This window comes from Helianthus annuus, chromosome 2 (assembly GCF_002127325.2).
Source record: "Helianthus annuus cultivar XRQ/B chromosome 2, HanXRQr2.0-SUNRISE, whole genome shotgun sequence".
NCBI lineage: Eukaryota > Viridiplantae > Streptophyta > Magnoliopsida > Asterales > Asteraceae > Helianthus > Helianthus annuus.
Window position 1 is genome coordinate 162,902,643 of NC_035434.2, and position 22,618 is coordinate 162,925,260.

Sequence of the window (22,618 nt, forward strand, 5' to 3'; positions counted from 1 at the left end):
ACGGCCACCACTCCTCTAAACTTATCTCAAAACAGACCACACCATATATAAATAGCAAACAAGAACAGAGTAACCAAACAATTTCATTTCTTATTCTTCTTCTTCTTCACAAATTAATCACCCAAATTCATCATCCATCAACACTACTTGAACAGATCACTTCAGCTTATGTGAATTTTGAAGGTAACAGTTGCAAATTTGTTTCAAATTATGCAAGTTTTCTTCTAATTAATCAGATCTGTCATGGTTTTGACTAATTTTGTTGCTAATTTTGCAGGTTTATGTTCTTCTAGAGCTTAATTTGTTCACAATTTCTCACAATTTCAACCAGATCTCTGTTTTTTGTCAACAATTTCTAACCTAAAGCTCAAATTCCTCTGAGTTTGAGCAGGTTTATGTTCATCTAGAGCATAATTTCTTCTCAGTTTCTCACAATTTCATCCAGATCTCTGTTTTTTGTCGATGAATTTCTAACCTAAAGCTCAAAATTCCTCTGAATTCGAACTTTATTTTAAAATTTTGAGCATGGTTACGTTCATCTGGACCACAATTTCAACCAGATCTCTATTTTCGTCAACAAATTTCTAACCTAAACCTCAAATTCCTCTGAATTAGAACTTTTTTTCAACAATTTCGGTAGGTTTATGTTCATCTACATCACAATTTCTCACAATATCAACCAGATCTCTGTTTTTCCTGAGCAAATTTCTAATATAAACCTCAAATTCCTCTTAATTTGAACTATATCTTAGGTTTATGTTCATCTCCACCACAATTTCTCCATAATTTCTCACAAATTCAAACAGATAGCTCAGATTCCTCTTAATTTGGACTTTATCTTAAAATTTTAAGCAGGTTTACGTTCATCTACACCACAATTTCTCCATAATTTCTCACAAATTCCACCAGAAACCTCAAATTCCTCTTAATTTGACCTTTTTTCAAACCCTCTGCTTCAATCAATGGAGAAAATAGACAAAAGAGGCGTGTGTAAACAACAAACAGAGAGTACAACAGATTTGTTTTTAAAATGGGGGAATAAAAAGAGACTCAGATGTGTGAGAGTTAACGACTCCGATGATCCAACGGGACCGTCGGTTGCGGCTTCAGGCCGCCGGAGAGTTCGCCGGAAAGTTAACTCTCATTTTGTTACTTTTAGTTCTGATAATGATAGCAGAGAACCTTCTGTTACTCTACCTTCTGCTCGTGTCACAAGGTAAAACAATTAACCCTGATTTAATTGCACCTCAACAAACCCTAAATTCTGACAAAATTTCATAAGATTGTATGAAATTACAGAAAATTTCATGAAATTAGACGTGAATTTGATGAAAATTTGCCCTAATTTACTTGAGCTACAAAAAAAAAAAAAAAAAAAAAAAAAAAAAAAAAAACCCTAAATTCCGACAAACTGTCATAAAATTGTACAAAAAAACCGTAAATTGTAACTAATTAATTTCATGGAAATTTTGCCTTAATTTGACTAAGCTACAAAAAAAAACCGTAAATTCCGACAAAATTTCATAATAATTGTAGAAAGTTACATTAAATTTCTTTAAATTGGACTTGGATATGACGTTTTAGACGCTAGAAACCGGAAATTTGAAACCGATTTCATGAAGATCAGATGCGAATTTGATACATCATCACGATTGAAACACAAAACCCTACAAAAATTGAAAAACAAATCCCCAAAATCGGCAAAATTGGGTGAAATGAATCGAAATTAGACGCGAATTTGGATCAAGATTCACACTTTTAATGCTTAATTTCACAAATATGTTGCAGGAACGCTGAGTTAGCGACGAATTCAAGATCGGAAAGTAACCGGAAAGCCTCATCGGAGAAAGAGGATAGATTTTATACGGCGAAAGGGTGTACGGTGGCCGGAGGTGGCGGAGGGCTTGTGGTGGAAGAAAGTGGCGGGAAAAGTAAGCATGTGTGGCCAAAATTGTATATAACATTAACAAGTAAGGAGAAAGAAGAAGATTTTATGGCAATGAAAGGTTGTAAGCCTTCCCATAGGCCTAAGAAGAGGGCTAAGATGATCCAAAGAACTATACTTGTAAGTAATCAATTTATGTATCAATTTATATTTGTTCATGCATATGCATATAACACGCACTAATCTCACTTCAAGGGGGTGTTTGGCCTGACTTTTATTTTTTGGCTTATTTTTACATTTTAAATTAATTTATAGCTTATTTTCTATCATTTAATAAGCTCTTTTTAAATGTTTGAATTAACTTATAGCTTATTTTTAAGTATGTGTTTTACAAGTATAAAAAAAGGTACAACTTTTGATGAAAGATGTACGAGTGATTAATGCATTCTTATGGTGATTTTTTTTCTACATATTTTGTTGAAAAGAAAAAGATTTTACTTTTCGAATAGGTTTATTTTCTTAATTTTTTTTGTTTAGTTTTTATCTTTTTTTACAAGTATAAATGTATAATGCATCGTTTGCATGTCTAAATTTAAAAATAACAAAAAAAAAAAAGTACAAGTGATTAATGTATATTTTGTTGATCTTTTGAAGAAGATTTTACCCTGAAGATGGGTTTTACTTTATGAGAAAATTATGAAAATATTGTTTTTTTCTTCATATTTATAAGTGTTAAATATAAGTTTTGCCACGTGATTTTTGCTGTGTGTTTTATTTAAAAAAATGGATCAATTTTGTACATTCAAGATGTTTGTGACGATAGGTAAAGTATATAATGTCACATGATTTTTAGCCTGTTTTTGAAAAAGCTTTTACCCTAAAATTAGTGAAATTGGGTTTATTTTTTGAGAAAAATATTAAAATAGATTTTTTGTAAATATTTATAAGCATTAAACACAAGTTTTACCACTTGATTTTTGCTATATGCTTTATTTAATAAAAAAATGGATCATTTTTTTACATTCAAGATATTTGTGACGAAGGTAAAGTATATTATGTCACATGATTTTTTTATCAACGATTTATCTTTGATATTTTTCCTTGAGTTTTATAAAAATCTTTGGGCATATGACAAAATTAGCACAAATTACTATTTTAATGCAAGTGGTACAAGTTAGACCGCAATTATGTGAAATTTTAACTCTTTGTGGAAAAATATTCTTTCATATAAATAGTTTATATATTCTTTAGCGTCGATTTTGGAAGCTTTTGTTTGACCAATTCCGGTACATTATCTCCTTTTTTGTAAATTTGTCCCCATGATTTGTTTATGTTTGGTCACAAATTACAACTGTTAATCGGTACAAGCTACTTTCGAATATTTTATTGTGTGAATTATTATCATTTTTGGAAAAGGATCTTACTTTCTAATTAAATCTATAAATCTAACAATGCAAAATCATGACAATAGTATAAATTTATAAGTTAATTTTAGAAAAAAAAAAAAAAAAAAAAAACTCTATCCAATTTTTACTTCTTTTATTTATAGGTAAAATGTTTTCTTTTTCTGAGCATTAAATTTTTTTTTTTTTTGTATATCCACTTTTCACCAAAAGCTTTCAAGTCTTGTATAATTTAAGATATTTTGATGCAATTTTTTGTCTGAGACGGAGATGCATATAAATATAATTAAAAATGATTATCTTCGTGATTATTGTTAAATTTCCAACTAAGCATAAATTGAAACTTTTGTTGCAAGTGATACAAGTTGGTAGTTAATAATTGTCGGGAATTTTGGCCATTTGTGGAAAAAGAATATTCCGGGTTTTCTTTTTTAATTTGATATGTCTACATCCTTTGTAATTTTACTAATTTGTCCCATTATTATTGTCATGGGTTGATGGAGCAGTTGGTGAGTCCAGGGGCATGGTTGTCCGATATGTGTCAAGAGAGATATGAAGTCAGAGAAAAGAAGAACACCAAGAAGGTATTTTCTCTGATTTAACTTTATTTTCAACTGGACTTAAGGACTAATCTTTTTAATTTATCCCGTTTGAATAAGCAACTTTAAAATTTTGGCTAGTAATCCATCAAAGTCAAGGGCCAAACGTTGTCGAAAGAGCTTATTCCTAGGGTTGGGTGCAAATAACTCGTGTCTTGCATCTCGAATTTGACCTCTTTGTAGTGACAGATCTAGAAAATAATTATAGGAGCAATGATTTCAAATATATATATAGGGTAGTGATAGTGTACATTAATTCAGAAGTGTGAGAATTGTATTATAACACTATATATAACACTATATAACACCATATAAACACCGTATAACACTATGTAACACCATATAACACTAACACTATGTTACACTATATGACACTATGTAACAATATATAACACTATACATCTATCATAGAAATGCTATCATACAAACTATAGTGTTATATTTGTTATATAGTGTTATAATACACTTCTCACACTTCTGGATTAATGCACATGATTCTCAACACACACACACACACACATATATATATATGAGTAGCAAAATTAAAAAAACGTCAAATTAAAAAGAATTACGCTACTGCCGGAGCGTTAGCTACCCCTTGTTCTAAGGTATATCCGCCGCTGCCTGTTAGCTTGAGTCAGCTCAACTTGTATTATCATTGGCTTAAGTCCGAGTTGATGTTGGTGGGATCGAATTCACTTGTACTTGAATCAAGAAATTTTTTTTTATAAATATAATTTATGATTTAATTGTGAATTGAATGCAGAGACCAACAGGATTGAAGGCCATGGGAAGCATGGAGAGTGATTCAGATTGATGTTCTGTATAATCTTGTCATGCTTTTTGAACCACTTTTGTATATTTTCTATGTTAATTATTAATTTCAAATGGAATTTCATTTCTTTTTTGCTTTAAATATTGTCAAATTATATATGGTATGATGTATAAACAATGACTCTTTAATAATTCATTAACCTATAAATTAATAAAAGTATTATATTATAGAGGTTAAGTAGGGGGGGGGGGGGGAATAGTAAGATTTTTAATTAATCCATTCTATCTTCTCTCCTAAATTCTCCAATCGAGAAGTGCTTTACTAGTTTCTCTTTAAAGGAAGAGATCACTGGTACACTAAGCGTTTCACTAGACAAATCATCTTATACATCTCCTTATATCAAGATAGTGATCACAATCTTCGTTTGACTAATCTCAAGATAAGATGTAATAATCGTAACCACAACTTCTCATTAATTTAATGGTAGTGTTCACCAAACAATTATAACACAAGAATGGAAAGATTGGAAGTTGTAGCACTAATCTACAACGTCTCCCAATATCAAGATAGTGATCACATTTTTCGTTTCACTAATCTCAACATAAGATAAGATGTAATGTATATGTTCAGTCAATACTGGTCAGTATTTGGTACCGTACCCATACCAAAACTGAGTTAAGTTCAATACTGAATACCGTACTGTATATGTCTGGTCAATACTGGTATGGTACCGGTATTCGATACGAAGTTTCCCGTTCCTTATATCAAAGGAATTAGAGAAATAACTATTAGATATGTATATGAGAGTGTTTAAGGTAAAAGGGGTAGTGAAAATGATTGAGAAATGCCTCAATTTATAAACACAACACTAAAAACAAGGAAATAGCTCACAAGCCAATCCAACGTTGATCCAGCGACCTAAACCTTGGATCGCCCGAATTGTTTTTTCTTGTCTTCTTGTGTTGTGAACGTTGTGTAATGTGAAATCCATCATTCCAAACCCATTTCCATACATTTTCACTAGAATTTGTATATTAAAGTGATATGATTACCTTTTCTAATCTGTAAAGTCAATGACAAAATTTTCCATTCGTATAGTTATTTACTTATTTTTTATTAAATGGAGTAGACAGGCTCAAAGGTGTACGAAAGCAACATAAATGTTTATTGAATTCAATTTCTTTACTCGTCTGTTACACATTCAAAATCGCATTCATTAGCTCGTACGCATTCACATATTCCCAGAAAAGACAGCTTCTGATCCTTCCTATGATCCTGCAACTTTCATAACCACTATCGAATCAGTTCATTAAAGATGCTTATAATGAATCCGAGCCAGCCCGTTACACAACAAGTTTTGTCAAACGGTCTGGGTTAAAAAAAACATTTTCTATCACCGCCCAGGCCAGGTTGGATCAACGCATGATTTTCAGCCCGTTTGGCCTGTTTCACTTGCCTATTTGAGATAAAACAAAACCCAAACCGACAGCTATACATACAGGTAAAGGTTAGCAAACAACCAAATTTAACTAAATAGACACCTTTTATTTCCAACAAGACAAGTCTAAAAAGGATGACACGGATCTTAGTTGACACGATAATAAAAGACACCAACGATTTTGAATCATTTTGTAATATGTACATCATAGGTCCTATATTCATGCATCTATGGACCCATAATCATCTCAAACCAGATCATAAGATGAACATTGCAAGTGACAAATGAACATGATGTATTAGTGGATTAACGTTTAACTTGATGCATATGGTTTAAGAAACGTGTCTTCTAGTCGAAACTCGTTAATTGACTCGAGACTTGGCAGCTTGAAGCATTTCAACTATAAGTGTCTTCACGTCCCTACAAAAGTTGGATAACAACATGAAACGCCACATGTCAGAACAAATTTTGAGACTCAATTTTAGCGGTGACAATGTCGACCCGTTTTGTGTTTGATCTTAACGGACTAGATTAAAAAATTTAGACATAGAGTGAAAAGGAATAACTGGTTAGAAGTTGTTCAAATTTTATATTTTTAAAGTAAAAAAAAACTTCTTGAACCGTTTCCAAAGATTTAGGTTGGTAATTTTTTTATATCATATCAGGTGTGTTAATTATTTACAGATTAGAAATGGCGAGTATACAATTTTGATAGGTACATAGCATAAAAAGATGATTAAACAATTCCTCATAGCAAGCAAGTGATACAAGATAAACCTTAAATTCGGCATGTGTCTAACATATCAAACCAATGATGAAACGTAATATGCTCATGACATAACCACAAGTCTACGGGCGGTGCGTTAATCCTATAGCGCTATATATGTCATGGATAGGCTCGTACGAAGTTAATGATAAGTCTAACACAAGATGTAATTAACCCAAGTTTAAAGTATCAAGCAATCACGTATACAAGCATGTTATAGGAATGTTTATGCATTTAAGCAAAATGTTCATGTGTAAGTTTTGGTAAGTAAACATGTTACACCCCAAAAAGTGGTAAACGTAAAGAGGGGAATTCGAGTATACTCACAAAGTTGCATATGCTTTCCGATTATCCAATGTGACGGAGTTGTTGAGATTAGAGTGTTGAGTATGTTCGATTTGGAGTTTAAGAGGGGTTTACATATGGTTTAGGGATTCGAAGCTTAAGGACATGAAAGTAAGCATATGAAAATAGTCATCTAGCACATATGATACTTGTTCTTGACACTAGGAAACTCCAAGGAGTTTAAATGTTTTCATGGAACAAGGTTCCATTAGAATCGTGACAACTTATCAAGGTTTAAGATGATATAACCTAGTACCTTGACATATGAACACTAATTCATCATCAAATGTTCGATTATTTGGATAATATAATAGTATTATATAATGTTCATATAGTTATATAGGTCAAGCATGAGGTAGAAGATTAAAGTCTTCATTTAGGCACCTCTAAGTATCATGAAATTGATACATGAGGTAGGAAGAACAAAGCTTCCATTTAGGTACCTCTATTGTTCACCACTACACTTGTTGTTATGAACAACAAGGAGGGTCATGAACTTACAAGAAACAATAGAATATGAACAACTAATCTATGAGAAAACATCAAGCAATGTGCGGATATTTAAGTAGGTTAGCCCAAGCTAATCCTAAATCACACAATCATCAAGTCTTGAACTTGAGCATCACTTGTGGGTTAAAACCCTTAAACAAAACAGAAAGTTTGTGAGGTTTATACCTCTGATTTTGAATGTCTCAACTTTGTTTTTAAGCCTAACTAACCATAGAAGTGGTTATAAGCATAAGGACATAGGTTTGAGATGAGTTTCCTCAAGTTTAAACAAGTTTATCAAAGTTTGAAATAAGAACAGAAAAATCAGTCCACTTTGGAGCCATTTTGGCAACATTCCAGGCTCTGGTTTTTCAGGGAAAACCCATGGAAACATAGGTGTGTATAACACATGAAATGTAACAACTATGTATGGTTTATAGTTTGGTATGATCAAGTGAAAAAAAACATACAACTTAATCTTATAATCGAATAACTAAGTGTTTAAATGTATGAAGATTTAAGGATTACGAATACATGATCATTGTTTACGAGTTAAGCTTACGTTTATACGAATTACGAACCATGTATCAAACGAGTGCACGTATTAATGTATAAACATGTATAAACGATGCATAAAAGATTCATTTCATTAGGGTCATAGTCTCGGATTTTACAACGATACAACGAAATACGATTACAAGGAATACAAGATTTCCAAAAAAATAGAATTTCAAGCAATGGTTTCTAAATATGGAAAGTATGAAAACGCAGGGCGTTACAGTCTCCCCTCCTTTAGAAAATTTCGTCCCAAAATTTATTCAAGAGGAAGATTTGAAAAAGTTTTGGCAAAATTGAGACTTGGAAATTTTGAAACGGTTTGAAAAGTACGAAACTTTGGAGAACGACAAGGTAAATTTGCAAGGGAGTTCGTTGTCTAAAATAATTTGAGGTATCAAACATAGTTGAAAACGTGTAGGTGCGTATATATGTAAAGTGAGTCTAAACAAGTTTGGATAACTTAAATTGGAGATGTATTAAAAATGGGACATATTAAGAAGGAAGATTTTGACAAACGGTTTGTATTTTGTTGGAAAGTGGGGTAGTTTACAGGGGAAGTTTTAAGGATAGTATAAAAATCATATTTACATAAAAATTGTTTATTGAGAGGAACGAAAAGGTTTGGTACTTTGAATAAAGCATTAAAGGTATACTAAGTACATTGAACCACTTTTGTATATTTTCTAGAGAAAAATGCAATTTGCGTCCCTGTGGTATGTCCTAAACATCAACCTGAGCCCCTAAATTAAATTTTTGGATGTTTGAGCCCCTGACCTTATAAATTCATAACACTTTGAGTCCCTGCCGTCAGTTTGACTGTTTGAGGCAGGGGTAAGACCGTCTTTTGACATATATTAATAACACTTTGCGTCCCTATGGTATGAGTTAAATATCAACCTGAGCCCCTAAATTCATTTTTTGCTTTTTTCTTAAGAAATCTAATAATTCAAATTAAATTAACTCTTTTATTTTTAAAAAAAATGCAATCTAATAATTAACTCTTTTTAAATAAATGCAATATAATAATTAAATGTATCCTATATATATCAAAGATCCACAAGCAATTGGGTTATATTCATTCATAATAAAATTCTCGACAACAAAAGACCGTAACGTACAGACTCGATAACAAAAGACCGAAACATACAATACAGAGACAAAACGTCAAAGATCCACAAGCAATTGTGGATCTTTACTGACGGGTGCACTTCGGAATGTAGCAGATATGAATGAATATAACCCCAGTGGCAGATATGAAATTCCAGAGCTCGCTAATTACATATCTGCCACTGGGGTTATATTCATTCATATGAATGAATATAACCCAAGTGGTAGATATGTAATTCCAGAGCTCGCTAATTACATATCTGCCACTGGGGTTATATTCATTCATATGAATGAATATAACCCAAGTAGTAGATATGAAATTCCAGAGCTCGCTAATTATGTATCTGCCACTGGGGTTGTATTCATTCATATCAATCACTTCCTTATGTGCACCGCGCCATCTTCTAGGAGGTTGTCAAGTGTTCTCGCCTTCGTAGTTGCTGTTTTGCATAGTATCTTTACGTCCGCAGCCATTCTGTACAACAAAACACATTCAAATGAGGAACACATTCAATCCAAAACTAATCTGATACAACAAAAACATTCAAACCAGAATCAAAACCAAAACACATTCAAACGAGGAACACATTCAAACGAGGAACACATTCAATCCGAAACTGATCCGATACAACAAAAACATTCAAACCAGCATCAAAACCAAAACACATTCAAACGAGGAACACATTCAATCCGAAACTGATTCGATACAACAAAAACATTCAAACCAGCATCAAAAACCAAAACACATTCAGATGAGGATACCCTAAACCCACAAGAATCAAAACCCACAAGAATCAAAACAAAAACACATTCAAACCCCCAAATAACACATTCAAATCATCAAATCAAAACCAAAATACCCAAATAACTGTTATCATCGAATCAAACAAAAAACAAAAATCAAAATAAGGAACACATTCAATCCGAAACTGATCCGATCAGTTCTTAATATGAGGAACCCAAATCATCGAATCAAACCCTCTGTTTTTCACCGAAAATCAACCCTATGTTTTTCACCCTCTGTTTTCTACAATATAAACACATTCAAAATCAAACCCAACATTCAAACCCAGAATCAACCCAAAATCAAACCCAAAATCTGTTTTTCACCCTTTGTTTTTCACCCTCTGTTTTTCATCGAATGTGACCCAAAATCAACCCAGAATCAACCCTCTGTTTTTTCACAATATAAACACATTCAAAATCAAACCCAAAATCAAACCCAGAATCAAACCAAAATCAACCCAAAATCAAACCCAAAATCTGTTTTTTACCCTCTGTTTTTCATCGAATGTAACCCAAAATCAACCCAAAATCAACCCAAAATCAAACCCAGAATCAACCCTCTGTTTTTTCACAATATAAACACATAAACACATCGAATGACCAATATGAGGATGAAGATGAACCTGATCTGTTCGATGAAGATGAAGATGATCCGTTCGATGTTCGATGAAGATGATGAAGATGAACTGATCTGTTCAATGAAGATGAAGTTGATCTCTTCGATGAAGATGATGATGATGATCTGGGGAGTTGGGAGAGGAGAGCTGTTGATGATGATGATATTGGGAGTTGGGAGCGACTGTTGATGATGATCATGAAACTGGTCTGCTTTAAGTGTAGATATTAAAGGGTGGGGGGTATTATGGACTTTTCACAACTGGCAAACGGTCAAACTGACGGAAGACTGACGGCAGGGACTCATACTGTTATGAAATTAATACCACAGGGGCTCAAAATGCAAAAATTTATTTTTAGGGGCTCAAGTTGATGTTTGAGATATACCACAGGGACGTAAATTGCATTTTTCTCTATTTTCTATGTTAATTATTATTTTCAAATAGAATTTCATTTCTTTTTTGCTTTAAATATTGTCAAATTATATCATATTGGATGGTATGATGTATAAACAATGACCGTTTAATAATTCATTAACCTATAAATTAATAAAAGTATTATATTATAGAGGTTAAGTAAGATTTTAATTAATCCATTCTATTTTCTCTCTTAGATTCTCCTATCGAGAAGTGCTTTACTAGTTTCTCTTTAAAGGAAGAGATCATTGATACACTAAGCGTTTCACTAGACAAAGGTAGTGATCATCTTATACGTCTCCTTATATTAAGATAGTGATCACATTCTTCGTTTGACTAATCTCAAGATAAGATGTAATAATCGTAACCACAACTTCTCATTAATTTAATGGTAGTGTTCACTAAACAATTATAACACAAGAATGGAAAGATTGGAAGTTGTAGCACTAATCTACAACGTCTCCATATATCAAGATAGTGATCACATTTTTTCGTTTCACTAATCTCAAGATAAGATGTAATGTATATGTTCAGTTAATACTGGTATGGTACCAGTATTTGGTACCGTACCCATACCAAAACTGAGTTAAATTCAATACTGAATACCGTACTGTATATGTCCGGTCAATACTGGTATGGTACCGGTATTCGGTACAAAGTTTCCCGTTCCTAATATCAAGGGAATTAGAGAAATAACTATTAGATATGTATATGAGAGTGTTTAAGGTGAAAGGGGTAGTGAAAATGATTGAGAAATGCCTTAATTTATAAACACAACACTAAAAACAAGGAAATAGCTCACAAGCCAATCCAACGTTGATCCAGCGACCTAAACCTTGGATCGCCCGAATTGTTTTTTCTTGTCTTCTTGTGCTGTGAACGTTGTGTAATGTGAAATCCATCATTCCAAACCCATTTCCAAACATTTTCACTAGAATTTGTATATCAAAGTGATAAGATTACATTTTCTAATCTGTAAAGTCAATGACAAAATTTTCCATTCGTTTAATTATTTATTTATTTTTTATTAAAGGGAGTAGACAGGCTCAAAGGTGTACGACAGCAACATAAATGTTTTTCAAGTGCAATTTCTCTACTCGTCTGTTACACATTCACAATCGCATTCATTAGCTCGTACGCATTCACATATTCCAAGAAAAGACAGTTTCTGATCCTTCCTATGATCCTGCAACTTTCACAACCACTATCGAATCAGTTCATTAAAGATGCTTATAATAAATCCGAGCCAGCCCGTTACACAACAAGTCTTGTCATACGGTCTGGGTTAAAAAAAACATTTTATATCACCACCCAGGCCAGGTCGGATCAACGCTTGATTTTCAGCCCGTTTGGCCTGTTTCACTTGCCTATTTGAGATAAAACAAAACCCAAACCGACAGCTATACATTCAGGTAAAGGTTAGCAAACAACCAAATTTAACTAAATATACACCTTTTATTTCCCAGAGGACAAATCTAAAAAGGATGACACGGATCTTAATTGACACGATAATAAAAGACACCAACGATTTTGAATCATTTTCTGTAATATGTACATTATAGGTCCTATATTCATGCATCTATGGACCCATAATCATATCAAACGAGATCATAAGATGAACATTGCAAGTGACAAATGAACATGATGTATTAGTGGATTAACGTTTAACTTGACGCATATGGTTTAAGAAACGTGTCTTCTAGTCGAAACTCGTTAATTAACTCGAGACTTGGCAGCTTGAAGCATTTCAACTATAAGTGTCTTCACGTCCCTACAAAAGTTGGATAACAACATGAAACGCCACATGTCAGAACAAATTTTGAGACTCAATTTTAGCGGTGACAATTTCGACCCGTTTTGTGTTTGATCTTAATGGACCAGATTAAAAAATTTAGACATACAGTGAAAAGGAATAACTGGTTAGAAGTTGTTCAAATTTTATATTTTGAGTTAATTACTGTTTTCGTCCGTGTGGTTTGTCAAAAATCACTATTTCAGTCCATTAGTTTAAAAATTGCGATTTCAGTCCCTGTGGTTTCACTTTCGTAACCATTTCAATCCATTATTCTGTTAAGTACAGGGACTGAAATGGTTACGAGGTGGACTGAAATGATTACGAAAGTGAAACCACAGGGACTGAAATCGCAATTTTTAAACTAATGGACTGAAATAGTGATTTTTGACAAACCACAGGGACGAAAACAGTAATTAACTCTTATATTTTTAAAGGAAACAACCTCTTGAACCGTTTCCAAAGATTTAGGTTAGTAATTTTTATTATATTGTTATAATCATATCAAGTTTGTTAATTATTTACAAGTTTTAGAGCGGAAAAAACCCATTGGCAACATGTTACCCGACCCGCCCATCTGGCCCCCTTTACTCACTTTCTATTTTCTGCGCGCTTAGGGAACGGAATCCGAAGCTTAAAGTTTGTCCCTTGATAGCCAGCCTGAAATAAAAACGTAAACGAAAACGTTAAGAATCACAATTAGCATCTACCGAACTCACGTGATTTTTTCTTAAGTTTAAATTGACTACTTGACTGAATTCCATGTGAACGAAAATAATCAACATCACCTTTACATTGAACCCAAGGCTATCAAGATCCACCATATATGCAAAGTCCACCTGTAAAACAGTAAAAGCAAACGACGGTAATAAGATACACTTCGGTTTTCCTTTTAGTAAAGACGGAAAGTCAAGATAATGCCTTACCGGAACTGACGTGGAGCCTTGAACCATGAGTTTTGTATCTTCTTGGTGGTCTTTATTCATGTGAGACTACAGTGTTACATAATACGTTAATTAAACGCAAATGAAACTAGTATAAAAAATAAAGAAAATTAAGACATCAATAGTGGAGTCATACCGTTACAGGCTTGGAGAATTGATAGATCGGATCCACCTTTGCTGCTGCAAACTCCTCCTTCGTGAACTCTAACGAGAAAAAAAATGACAATTCAAGAGTAAGTATATAAAAATCATAAATTGTTTTAATTAGAAACTAGGGCAAAAAATTGGAAACATTTAACGTTTAGCAATTAGAAACAGCTCGTTTGCTCGTTGACGATAAGTTGCTGCAAAACACACACTCTCAGATGAAACATATCCCTATTGATATGAAAAAAAATGAACGGTGAATTTTAAATAGACCAACCTCCTGACCCTAACAAAGCAGTAGCAACACCAGAGACGAATCGCACAACCTTTGGCTCAATGCGAAGAAATTGGAAGTCACCAAAGTCAACCTTCACCATAACCAACCCTTTGGCATCATTATAAATGTCACATAGAAATAATTAAATAATAAATTATAAACCGTAGTGTTTTTCTTTTAAAGAATTGCATCATTATAAAGATACATGTTCGTAATCAACCAACTACAAACAAATATAAAAAATTAAAAAAAAAAAAACATTATGTTTCAACTCGGTAAGATAACTTTGCCATTTATCATTCCTTGTGTAAATTGTCATTTTCGTCCATGAGGTTTGGCCATTTTTGCAACTTTCATCCAAAGGTTTGTTTTTTTAGCATCTGGGTCCTCGTGGTTTTAAAATCTTCTCATTTTCGTCCCTCAAGGGCCAAACCTCAAGTTGCAATAAATTGCCAAACCTCTGAGACGAAAATGTCAAGATTTTAAAACTACGAGGACCCAGATGCGGAAAAGCAAACCTTTGGATGAAAGTCGCAAAAGTGACCAAGCCTCAGGGACGAAAATGACAATTTACTCTTTTAATATTTTACAGGTCTTCTAGAGATAAAACATAAAGAGAATCAACCCCGTTACAAGTAAATGGGTTATAACCGCCATCAAATTATTAAATATTTTACCCAGAATGCCTCAGGATGTCTAGCCAAATATGCAGTACGTATAGCATCTCTATCCTCCATAGGAACCTTTTGAAAATGATCAAAACACATGAATCATTGACCATTATAATATGTGAGTCAAAGAAAATATAACAAAAACTAAGCTTGCTTACAGGGACCGCATCACCATGTACAGTTATGACCAAATCGGTTCTATCCTCCGGGTCTTTTGCCAGAAGCAATGAGCATTTAGAATTAGCAAGAAGGTCCTATAAAGGGAGAATATTAAGCTGAAGTATCTTATAAGATAGAGTAAAGTGCGCTTTTCGTCCCTGAGGTTTGGCCAGTTTTGCGACTTTCGTCTAAAAAGTTTGTTTTTTCGCATCTGGATCCAAAAGGTTTGAAATCATGCCATTTTCATCCGGATCGTTAATTCCCTCCATTTTTCTCCGTTAAGTTAGGGGTATTTTCGTCTTTTTTATTTAGTAAGGGTATTTTGAATATCTATACATTATGCTAAATGCTTGTACACAAAGTGAAAAGGACCAAACTGCCCTTTAAGTTAACATAAAAAACGAAAACACCCCTGACTTAACTGAGAAAAATGGATGGAGTTAACGAGCCGGATGAAAATGGCAAGATTTCAAACCTTTTGGATCCGGATGGAGATAAACAAACCTTTGGACGAAAGTCGCAAAACCGGCCAAACCTGAAGGACGAAATCGCATTTTACTCTATAAGATAACATCTCTTGGTTAAACGTTTATATGACGATACAAACTCGTGCTTGAAAACCTTGGTATGAACTGCCAAACTGCTGACTGCTAATATGGGAGATCCGGAGGCGTCGCATGCAAAGTCAACCATTGATCCTGACGGGTAACCATCATACTTCTGCAAAGTGAACTCAAATGTCATAAGTATGCAAAAGACCCTATTCTATAAGTTATGCGACGTTTATGACTAATAACGGAAACTGTAAACAACCTGAGAAAAAGTGGAAAGAATGCCACGAACGCCGTAATGAAGGATAGTTTTGACTTCTTCGACGGGCGGCAGTCTAGCAGCCTTCTCCTACAGTAACAAATAGAACACATGTCATTATTTCAAACACGCAGACATACGTATTTGTATGTATTTCAATGAATTGATACAAACAAAACTCGTACACGCGGTACATTGTGTCATAGGAGTACCTGATGATCTTTAATGATTTGAAACACATCAGTAGCAGCATCCTCAAATGAAGCACTCTATTAAAAGCGAACATATACAATCATATTTAGGCATGGTTGCAAAAATCGCGACTAGTCGGCGATTAATCGCTGACTAGTCGCTAGTCGCCCATCAACTGAGTAATTTTCAGCTAGTCAGTAAAAAAATCGCTAGTCGGCCTAGTCGGCCCTAATCGCGACTAGTCGGTCGGGAAAAATCGGAAAAAATCGGGAAAAAACAAAAAAAATCGGAAAAAATAGGAAAAAATCGGAAAAAAACACATATTCCGGCCAAAACCTCCCAGATTCCGGTCAAAACTTGTCCACTTAAAAAAATTACATATAAAAATATATGTATATATGTATAAAAACTTAAAGTTATACATAAAAAATCCGATCCGATTAATCCCGAGTAATCCCGAGTAGTCGCTAGTCCCTACCTCACCGACCCGCTAGCGACTAGCGAGTTCTCCAACCTTGTATTTAGGTATAAAAGGTGCACTTCTTAATCATATCCACAAACTTAGCTAAAGGAGATTAAAACTGAAACAACTTTCTATTAGAGCCTTATATATTCAGTTACAGGGCTACAGGGCTGCAAACGAACTGAACGTTCAGCGAACAGCTCATGAATTGTTCGGTGGGAAGTTCATTTGTGTTCATTTGTTTAATAAATGAACGCACACGAACAAAAAAATTCGTTCTTTTAGCTAAATGAACGAACATAAATAGAGACCGCGTTAATTCTTTATATTCGTGAGCGTTCAGTAACGTGTTCGTTTGTGTTTGATAGTTCATCAGAGTTTTTAATTTTTATATCTTATTTAAATACATCAAAATTCCCACCAACAACATATAATATATATAGGGGGGGGGGGGGGGATAGAAAGAAAATCCATGTGAGTTACAAAGTTGAAATTGGTCGTGTTACACTTTTTGTTTTTTTCAGAAAACGTTGAAAGTCTGCAAAAGCTGTTACACGTAACATGTGGCTGTCTCTGGGGGGTTACACGTAACACGTCTGCAAAAAGTGTAACACGTGGTAAAAGGAGGTCCATTCATTTGGGTTTCATAGTTTTCTTAACTAATATGGGATTCTTCTTATATACATTACATGCCTTGTAACAATTTAGGGTTCACAACATTCTCAAATTTCAGCCTTGAGAAGTTTCTCATCGCCACCTACCATGGTTGCAAAAGTCGCTAGGCGCTCCCTAGTCGGTCGACCAGGGAGTTGAGAGTACTCGGCCTAGGCGGAGAGTACATGGGGAGTACTCGGACATGCCAAATTATAAAGAAATTAGTTTTCGGAAATTAAATATATGTCAAATAACATAAATTTACTAAGATTTATAACAAAATACGTGAAATTGATATTCATTCTTTAATATGATAGGCATATAAATTATGTTTTATTTTATTTTATTTTAAGTCAAACTCGGCACGAGTTGACCTACTAGATCCGATTTTGGCCGATGTTGACCGCATTTGATCGATTCCGAGTAATTAGTCGGAGTTGAAGAAAGTCGTCTCGGCAACCTTCCTTGTAGCGACTACTCGGGGAGTACTCGGCCTTGGAAACCTTGTTTTACAACCATGCCACCTACATAGTCAACGTTGTCTTCTCGAGGACCACCGTCTTTTATTCAAAATTTAATATATATACTTGTTTGTGTTTGTTCATTAACGCCTGATTGTGTTAATTTGTTTGTGTTCAAAATTTAATATAAACTGTTAAATAATTTAACAGTCGTATTTTTTATAGTAAAGCGACTGTACTGGACCAACAAACACAAAAGAAAAGGAACACATTCATTTCCTTAATGAATTAACACGAACAGAATATCTAGTTAGATTTCCTAAATGAACTAGCACGAAGAGAAAATCTACTTCAGTTAGTGTTCATGAACAGTTGGCGAACACATTTATTCCTGTAGAAACAAACGAGAGCTATAGTATAACATACGTATCTATCACACAGTATGAGATTTAGTTATATAGGTAGTTGAATTAATCATGTGGAAGTCAAATTAATGATCTAAATGAGCGAGAAAAGGAAATTAAAAGGCTAGTTAAGAAGTGTATGAAGAGGTACCTGTGAAGGAGATTGAGTGGATGAAGCCATGGGGCGGCGATTGGTGGAGGAGGATTTGGAGAGAGAAAGGAGGTGGCGATTGGTTGTGCAAGTGGTGGTGATTCGGCCATTATTATTGTTGATGAAGAATCGAATACGTGAGGTTATTGATGGAATTGAGCATCGTAGAGGTGCTGCTAGAGTCTTCATCTTCCCCAATTCTCTCGCTCACACTTTGATGGATATTTTCTTTTAATAATTTATAGGTGTAATTATTCCATATATAAGTTTGCAAGTTTTTTGTGCATAGCAATTTGTACATTATGGGAGTTTTCTAAAAAATAAAAGTTGAATTCTTACTTTTAACCAAAAGTTTTTTACCTTTTTCAATTTTAACCCTACATAATTTGTTTTTTAACTTTAACACAAAACTTTTCATTATTTTCAATTTAACTTCGCAACTTTTGTCACTTATACTTTTCACCTTTCGTAAATTTTCGTTTTACGTATATTTCTAAATTTTTTGAGTTAATATAACGCAACGTGCATGTGTGGTTTAACGTTTTTCCCTCTATTTTTCCATGTTTGCCAGGTTCGTCGCAACACGCATATTCCAAGTCGAGTCAATGTTGGTGGTCGATGACGGTTGTGTGACATTAGTACTATTTGACACACTGTTTTACGCCCCGCCGCAACGTGGGGTGTGCTTTGGGGGGGTTTCAAAGAAAAAATGGTTATGCATATGGTTGTCGTAACGTTGGTTTTGGGGGTTTTCCAAAAAACATTTATTTTTTTAACTTTTCACCCAAAAGTATTTCATAAATTACTTTTAACCCAAAACTATTTGTTTTTTTACTTTTAACCCAAAACTTTTTATCTTTTGTAATATATTCTCATAACTTTTTTTACTTTCAACTTTGATCCTTTATAGTTTTCATTTTCCACAAATTTTTCGCTTTATGCTTGGTTCTAAATTTTGTGACTTAACACATCGCAATGTGCGTCTTTGGTTTAACGTTTTTACGTTTCGTTATAAATTTTACGAGTTAACACGATGCAATGTGCGTGTGTGGGTGAACGTTTTTACATCGTCTATGTTTTCCCCGTTTGACAGATTTAACATAACGTGTGGATCCTAGATTTACTTAGTAATAATTAAGGAATCCCCGTCGCATTGCGACGGGTCGCAAACCTAGTTGTTACATAAAGTCAACAATAATATTAGGGAAAAAACACTTTTATTGAATTTTTTTTTACTATTTTAGAAATAAATAAAACTAGTTGATTTTCCGCCCGCGCGTTGCGGCGGGGACCCAATAACTGCAAAACTCGTGTCAGTAACGGCAAGCAGATACCGAATCTCAAAACATAAATAAAAATGTCGTGAAAAGGATAGTCACTCCGTCTTAAAAAACGATTTTAAATAATCTAATATATAATAATAGGACCCACACGTCCTACACGTTGGAAATTCGGTTGTTTTCAGTTCAGTTATTACGGTGCTGACACGTTAAAATATGGATGAGCTTAGTACCGATAACGGCAACGAAAGTACCGATCCAGAAAATCATCGAAATTAGGTACCAGTACCGAAAATGCTCGGTACAATACCGAAAATAATTTGGTATAATAAATTTGGTACCGATACGATACCGGTTTGATTACAGGATTTGATACAATTGCTCATCAATAATCTAAATATCCAAGTTAATTTTATATGCTACAATGTATTCATTACAGAAAAGGATAAAAAATAAAGCAAAATAAGTTTTTGTGTATATAAAACCTCATTCAAATGAAATACATTTTACTTACTGTGTGTATGAAAAGTGATCTAAACGGTGCAATTACTTGCATTGCTATGTTGCTACAGGATTTGATGAGCTCGGTACCAACCGGTACCGAAAATACCGTAATCGAGATCCCCAAAAGTGGGTACCGGTACCGAATATACCTTGTACGGTACCGGTCGGTACTATTACGGCACCGGTATTTGAGGGTTAAAACCGATAAATACCGGTGCCGAACCGGTACTGAAAATACGCCTGGTTTGGTAAATTCAATACCGGCACCGGTACCCGATACCATTCATTCAGTTCTATTTTTATTATTATTAATTCCATTCTGTTTTTAATATATTTTATTACTGTTCATTCCTTACTGTTTTTAATATATAGGTCAATTATGAGTTTATGATCCATCATTTTTTTGTACATGTAACATAAAACTGTGTTATAAACATGAGATATCAAGTAGTTAAATGAGTTGTATTCATATTTAATATTTGTGTTATATGCGTCGTCAGAGATCTGTTAAACCCGATAAGACACAATTTGTCAGCCCTAAATAATATATGTTATCTAAAATAATAGTTGATAATGAGTTAGTGGTGGAGTGGTTGGAGAAAGAATTGAGTTTTTTGTGACATAGGTTCAATTCATACTCTTCTCGTTACTTTCTGCGGCATCCAGCTGAAGAGCGAATACGGGTGGCGTCGGTTCGACTTTTACCGATTATTCCACCTTCGGGCAGGTGGAGGTCAGGTTTTCGCGCATCTGGGGAGAGCAAAGGGGCTGACGACGGTCGAGTAGTCGACCTTTTAGTTCATTTTTGCCACTTCAGTCTAAAAAATAAACTTTTTTATCTGGATCCCTAAGGTGAAGATTGATAGTGATTTGGGCATTATTATTATTATTATTATTATTATTATTATTATTATTATTATTATTATTATTATTATTATTATTTATGAAGAATCGAGTGCGATACGTTACGTGAGGTTATTGATGGAATTTAGCATCGTAGAGATGAAGGTGCCGCTAGAGTCTTCATTGTCCCCCAATTCTCTCGCTCACACACTTCCTTGGATCTATTTTATATAACTGTTTGCAAAATAAGTCAATAATAAAATCTCTTATTTAAATAAAATAATAGTAAAAAATATTTTATGACAAGAGTTAAATGCAATTTGCGTTCTTGATCGTCCTAGCCGGAGGCATCTTGAGTCCCTAAAGTCTTTTTTTGCTTCTTGAGTCCCTTGTAAAAAACGCTGCCACACACGAACAGTTACTTAATCGAACCGAACAGTTAATCAACAATTCGGTTAAGCCATAACCGATTAACTAAAAATTATGGTTCGATTATGATTTTAGTGTTTGACATAACTTAACCATATAATACACACACGCGTGTATTCGAATTTCTTCAAAATGCTATATAAAACATGTTTTATGCCAAGAGAATATGGCAAAATGCAAAAAAGCTAAACATTGTAACTTGTAAGGACTTTGTAACCGTAGATTAAATATGATAACATGAGTCCTAAGGATTGCATTGCACATATACTTCTTACAAGAATAAACATCTAAGTTCTTGAAAAAGCTTGAAATAGAAACTTTCAAGCAACAATGCATGTTTGATTCACAATATGCTAGAGAATAAAAAGGTAACAAAATTTGGTCAAACTTTTATGTGGATTTGTTGTTGATATAAGGTTTATGCAGGTGTTAGTGGGATATTAAACCAAAACTTGTCCAAGACTTAAGTGGCCCATTAGCTATAGACCTTTCAAGTAAATCTATAACATGATTTTAATCATTGTATGGCCCATTCGCAAATCGACCTAAAGAAGTAAATCTGTAACTTGATATGAATCATTTTATTTATGGCCCATTAGCTAATAGACCTAAACAAGTAAATCTTTAACTTGATTTTAATCATTTTATGGCCAATTAGCTAATAGACCTAAGCAAAGAGTTTTTTTTATCTCTTTAACCGATATTTTCGTTATGGTTATGGTTTTGAATAAAAACCAACCCATGTACACCCCTACGTTATTGTATATATAATATACACCAATAGTCCATTTAATGATTATATTTGTTTCTCAACGTTCTTGTATAAACTTTATTGAAAACGGAGTTATATCCGAACTAAAATATTTTTCTGGTATAGTAACTACACCGAATACTAGTGTGGTAACAAACCTAACCGATATCAATTAAACAACATCGGTACTTGTACATGTAGTATCAGTATCGGTATTCTTTAATATGGTTTTTGATGAGTACCGCTACAAACTAAACCAATACCAGGTAGTGGTATCGTCGAAACAGGTATCGCTATACCTTTTTGTGGTTGTCGATCAATGTAAAAGATCTGTCGATATCCTTTTGGGTTGTACCACTAACGAACCGATACCCGATCAAACAATATTATTATAACCACATTTTCCCCGCGACACTGCACGGGTGAAACTTGTAGCTTGAACAGATTAGGAAATGAGTTTCTCCCATTTTGTCATTGTGAATTGGTGATGCCTTTTTTTAGACA

General features: G+C 33.8%; 2 protein-coding genes across 2 annotated transcripts; one reads left to right on the forward strand and one right to left on the reverse strand.

Moving 5' to 3' along the window:
- The first annotated feature begins 46 nt into the window (after positions 1-46).
- LOC110926517 lies at positions 47-4,803 on the forward strand. The gene is made up of 5 exons (XM_022170303.2): positions 47-183; positions 278-1,216; positions 1,789-2,065; positions 3,795-3,872; positions 4,654-4,803. The coding sequence occupies exons 2-5, from the start codon at positions 963-965 to the stop codon at positions 4,702-4,704; spliced, it is 660 nt and encodes a 219-aa protein (XP_022025995.1). The 5' UTR covers positions 47-183; positions 278-962; the 3' UTR covers positions 4,705-4,803.
- Positions 4,804-12,654: 7,851 nt separating this feature from the next.
- On the reverse strand, positions 12,655-18,536 carry LOC110926509. The gene is made up of 12 exons (XM_022170283.2): positions 18,308-18,536; positions 16,195-16,251; positions 15,986-16,072; positions 15,794-15,892; positions 15,172-15,267; positions 15,020-15,085; positions 14,343-14,433; positions 14,055-14,122; positions 13,901-13,966; positions 13,763-13,813; positions 13,570-13,634; positions 12,655-12,953 (listed from the first exon to the last, which is right to left on the reverse strand). The coding sequence occupies exons 1-12, from the start codon at positions 18,494-18,496 to the stop codon at positions 12,896-12,898; spliced, it is 993 nt and encodes a 330-aa protein (XP_022025975.1). The 5' UTR covers positions 18,497-18,536; the 3' UTR covers positions 12,655-12,895.
- Between the last annotated feature and the right edge of the window lie 4,082 nt (positions 18,537-22,618).

What these genes read in the sequence shown, in the direction of transcription:
- LOC110926517 (XM_022170303.2), top strand. Translation starts at nt 963, where the DNA reads ATGGAGAAAATAGACAAAAGAGGCGTGTGTAAACAACAAACAGAGAGT. An exon ending in CCTTCTGCTCGTGTCACAAG is followed by an intron (nt 1,217 to 1,788) that starts GTAAAACAATTA and finishes AATATGTTGCAG; the next exon opens with GAACGCTGAGTTAGCGACGA. An exon ending in AAAAGAAGAACACCAAGAAG is followed by an intron (nt 3,873 to 4,653) that starts GTATTTTCTCTG and finishes AATTGAATGCAG; the next exon opens with AGACCAACAGGATTGAAGGC.
- LOC110926509 (XM_022170283.2), bottom strand. Translation starts at nt 18,496, where the DNA reads ATGAAGACTCTAGCAGCACCTCTACGATGCTCAATTCCATCAATAACC. An exon ending in GCCTTGGGTTCAATGTAAAG is followed by an intron (nt 13,635 to 13,762) that starts GTGATGTTGATT and finishes TTTTTATTTCAG; the next exon opens with GCTGGCTATCAAGGGACAAA. An exon ending in AAGCGCGCAGAAAATAGAAA is followed by an intron (nt 12,954 to 13,569) that starts GTGAGTAAAGGG and finishes CAACTTTTGTAG; the next exon opens with GGACGTGAAGACACTTATAG.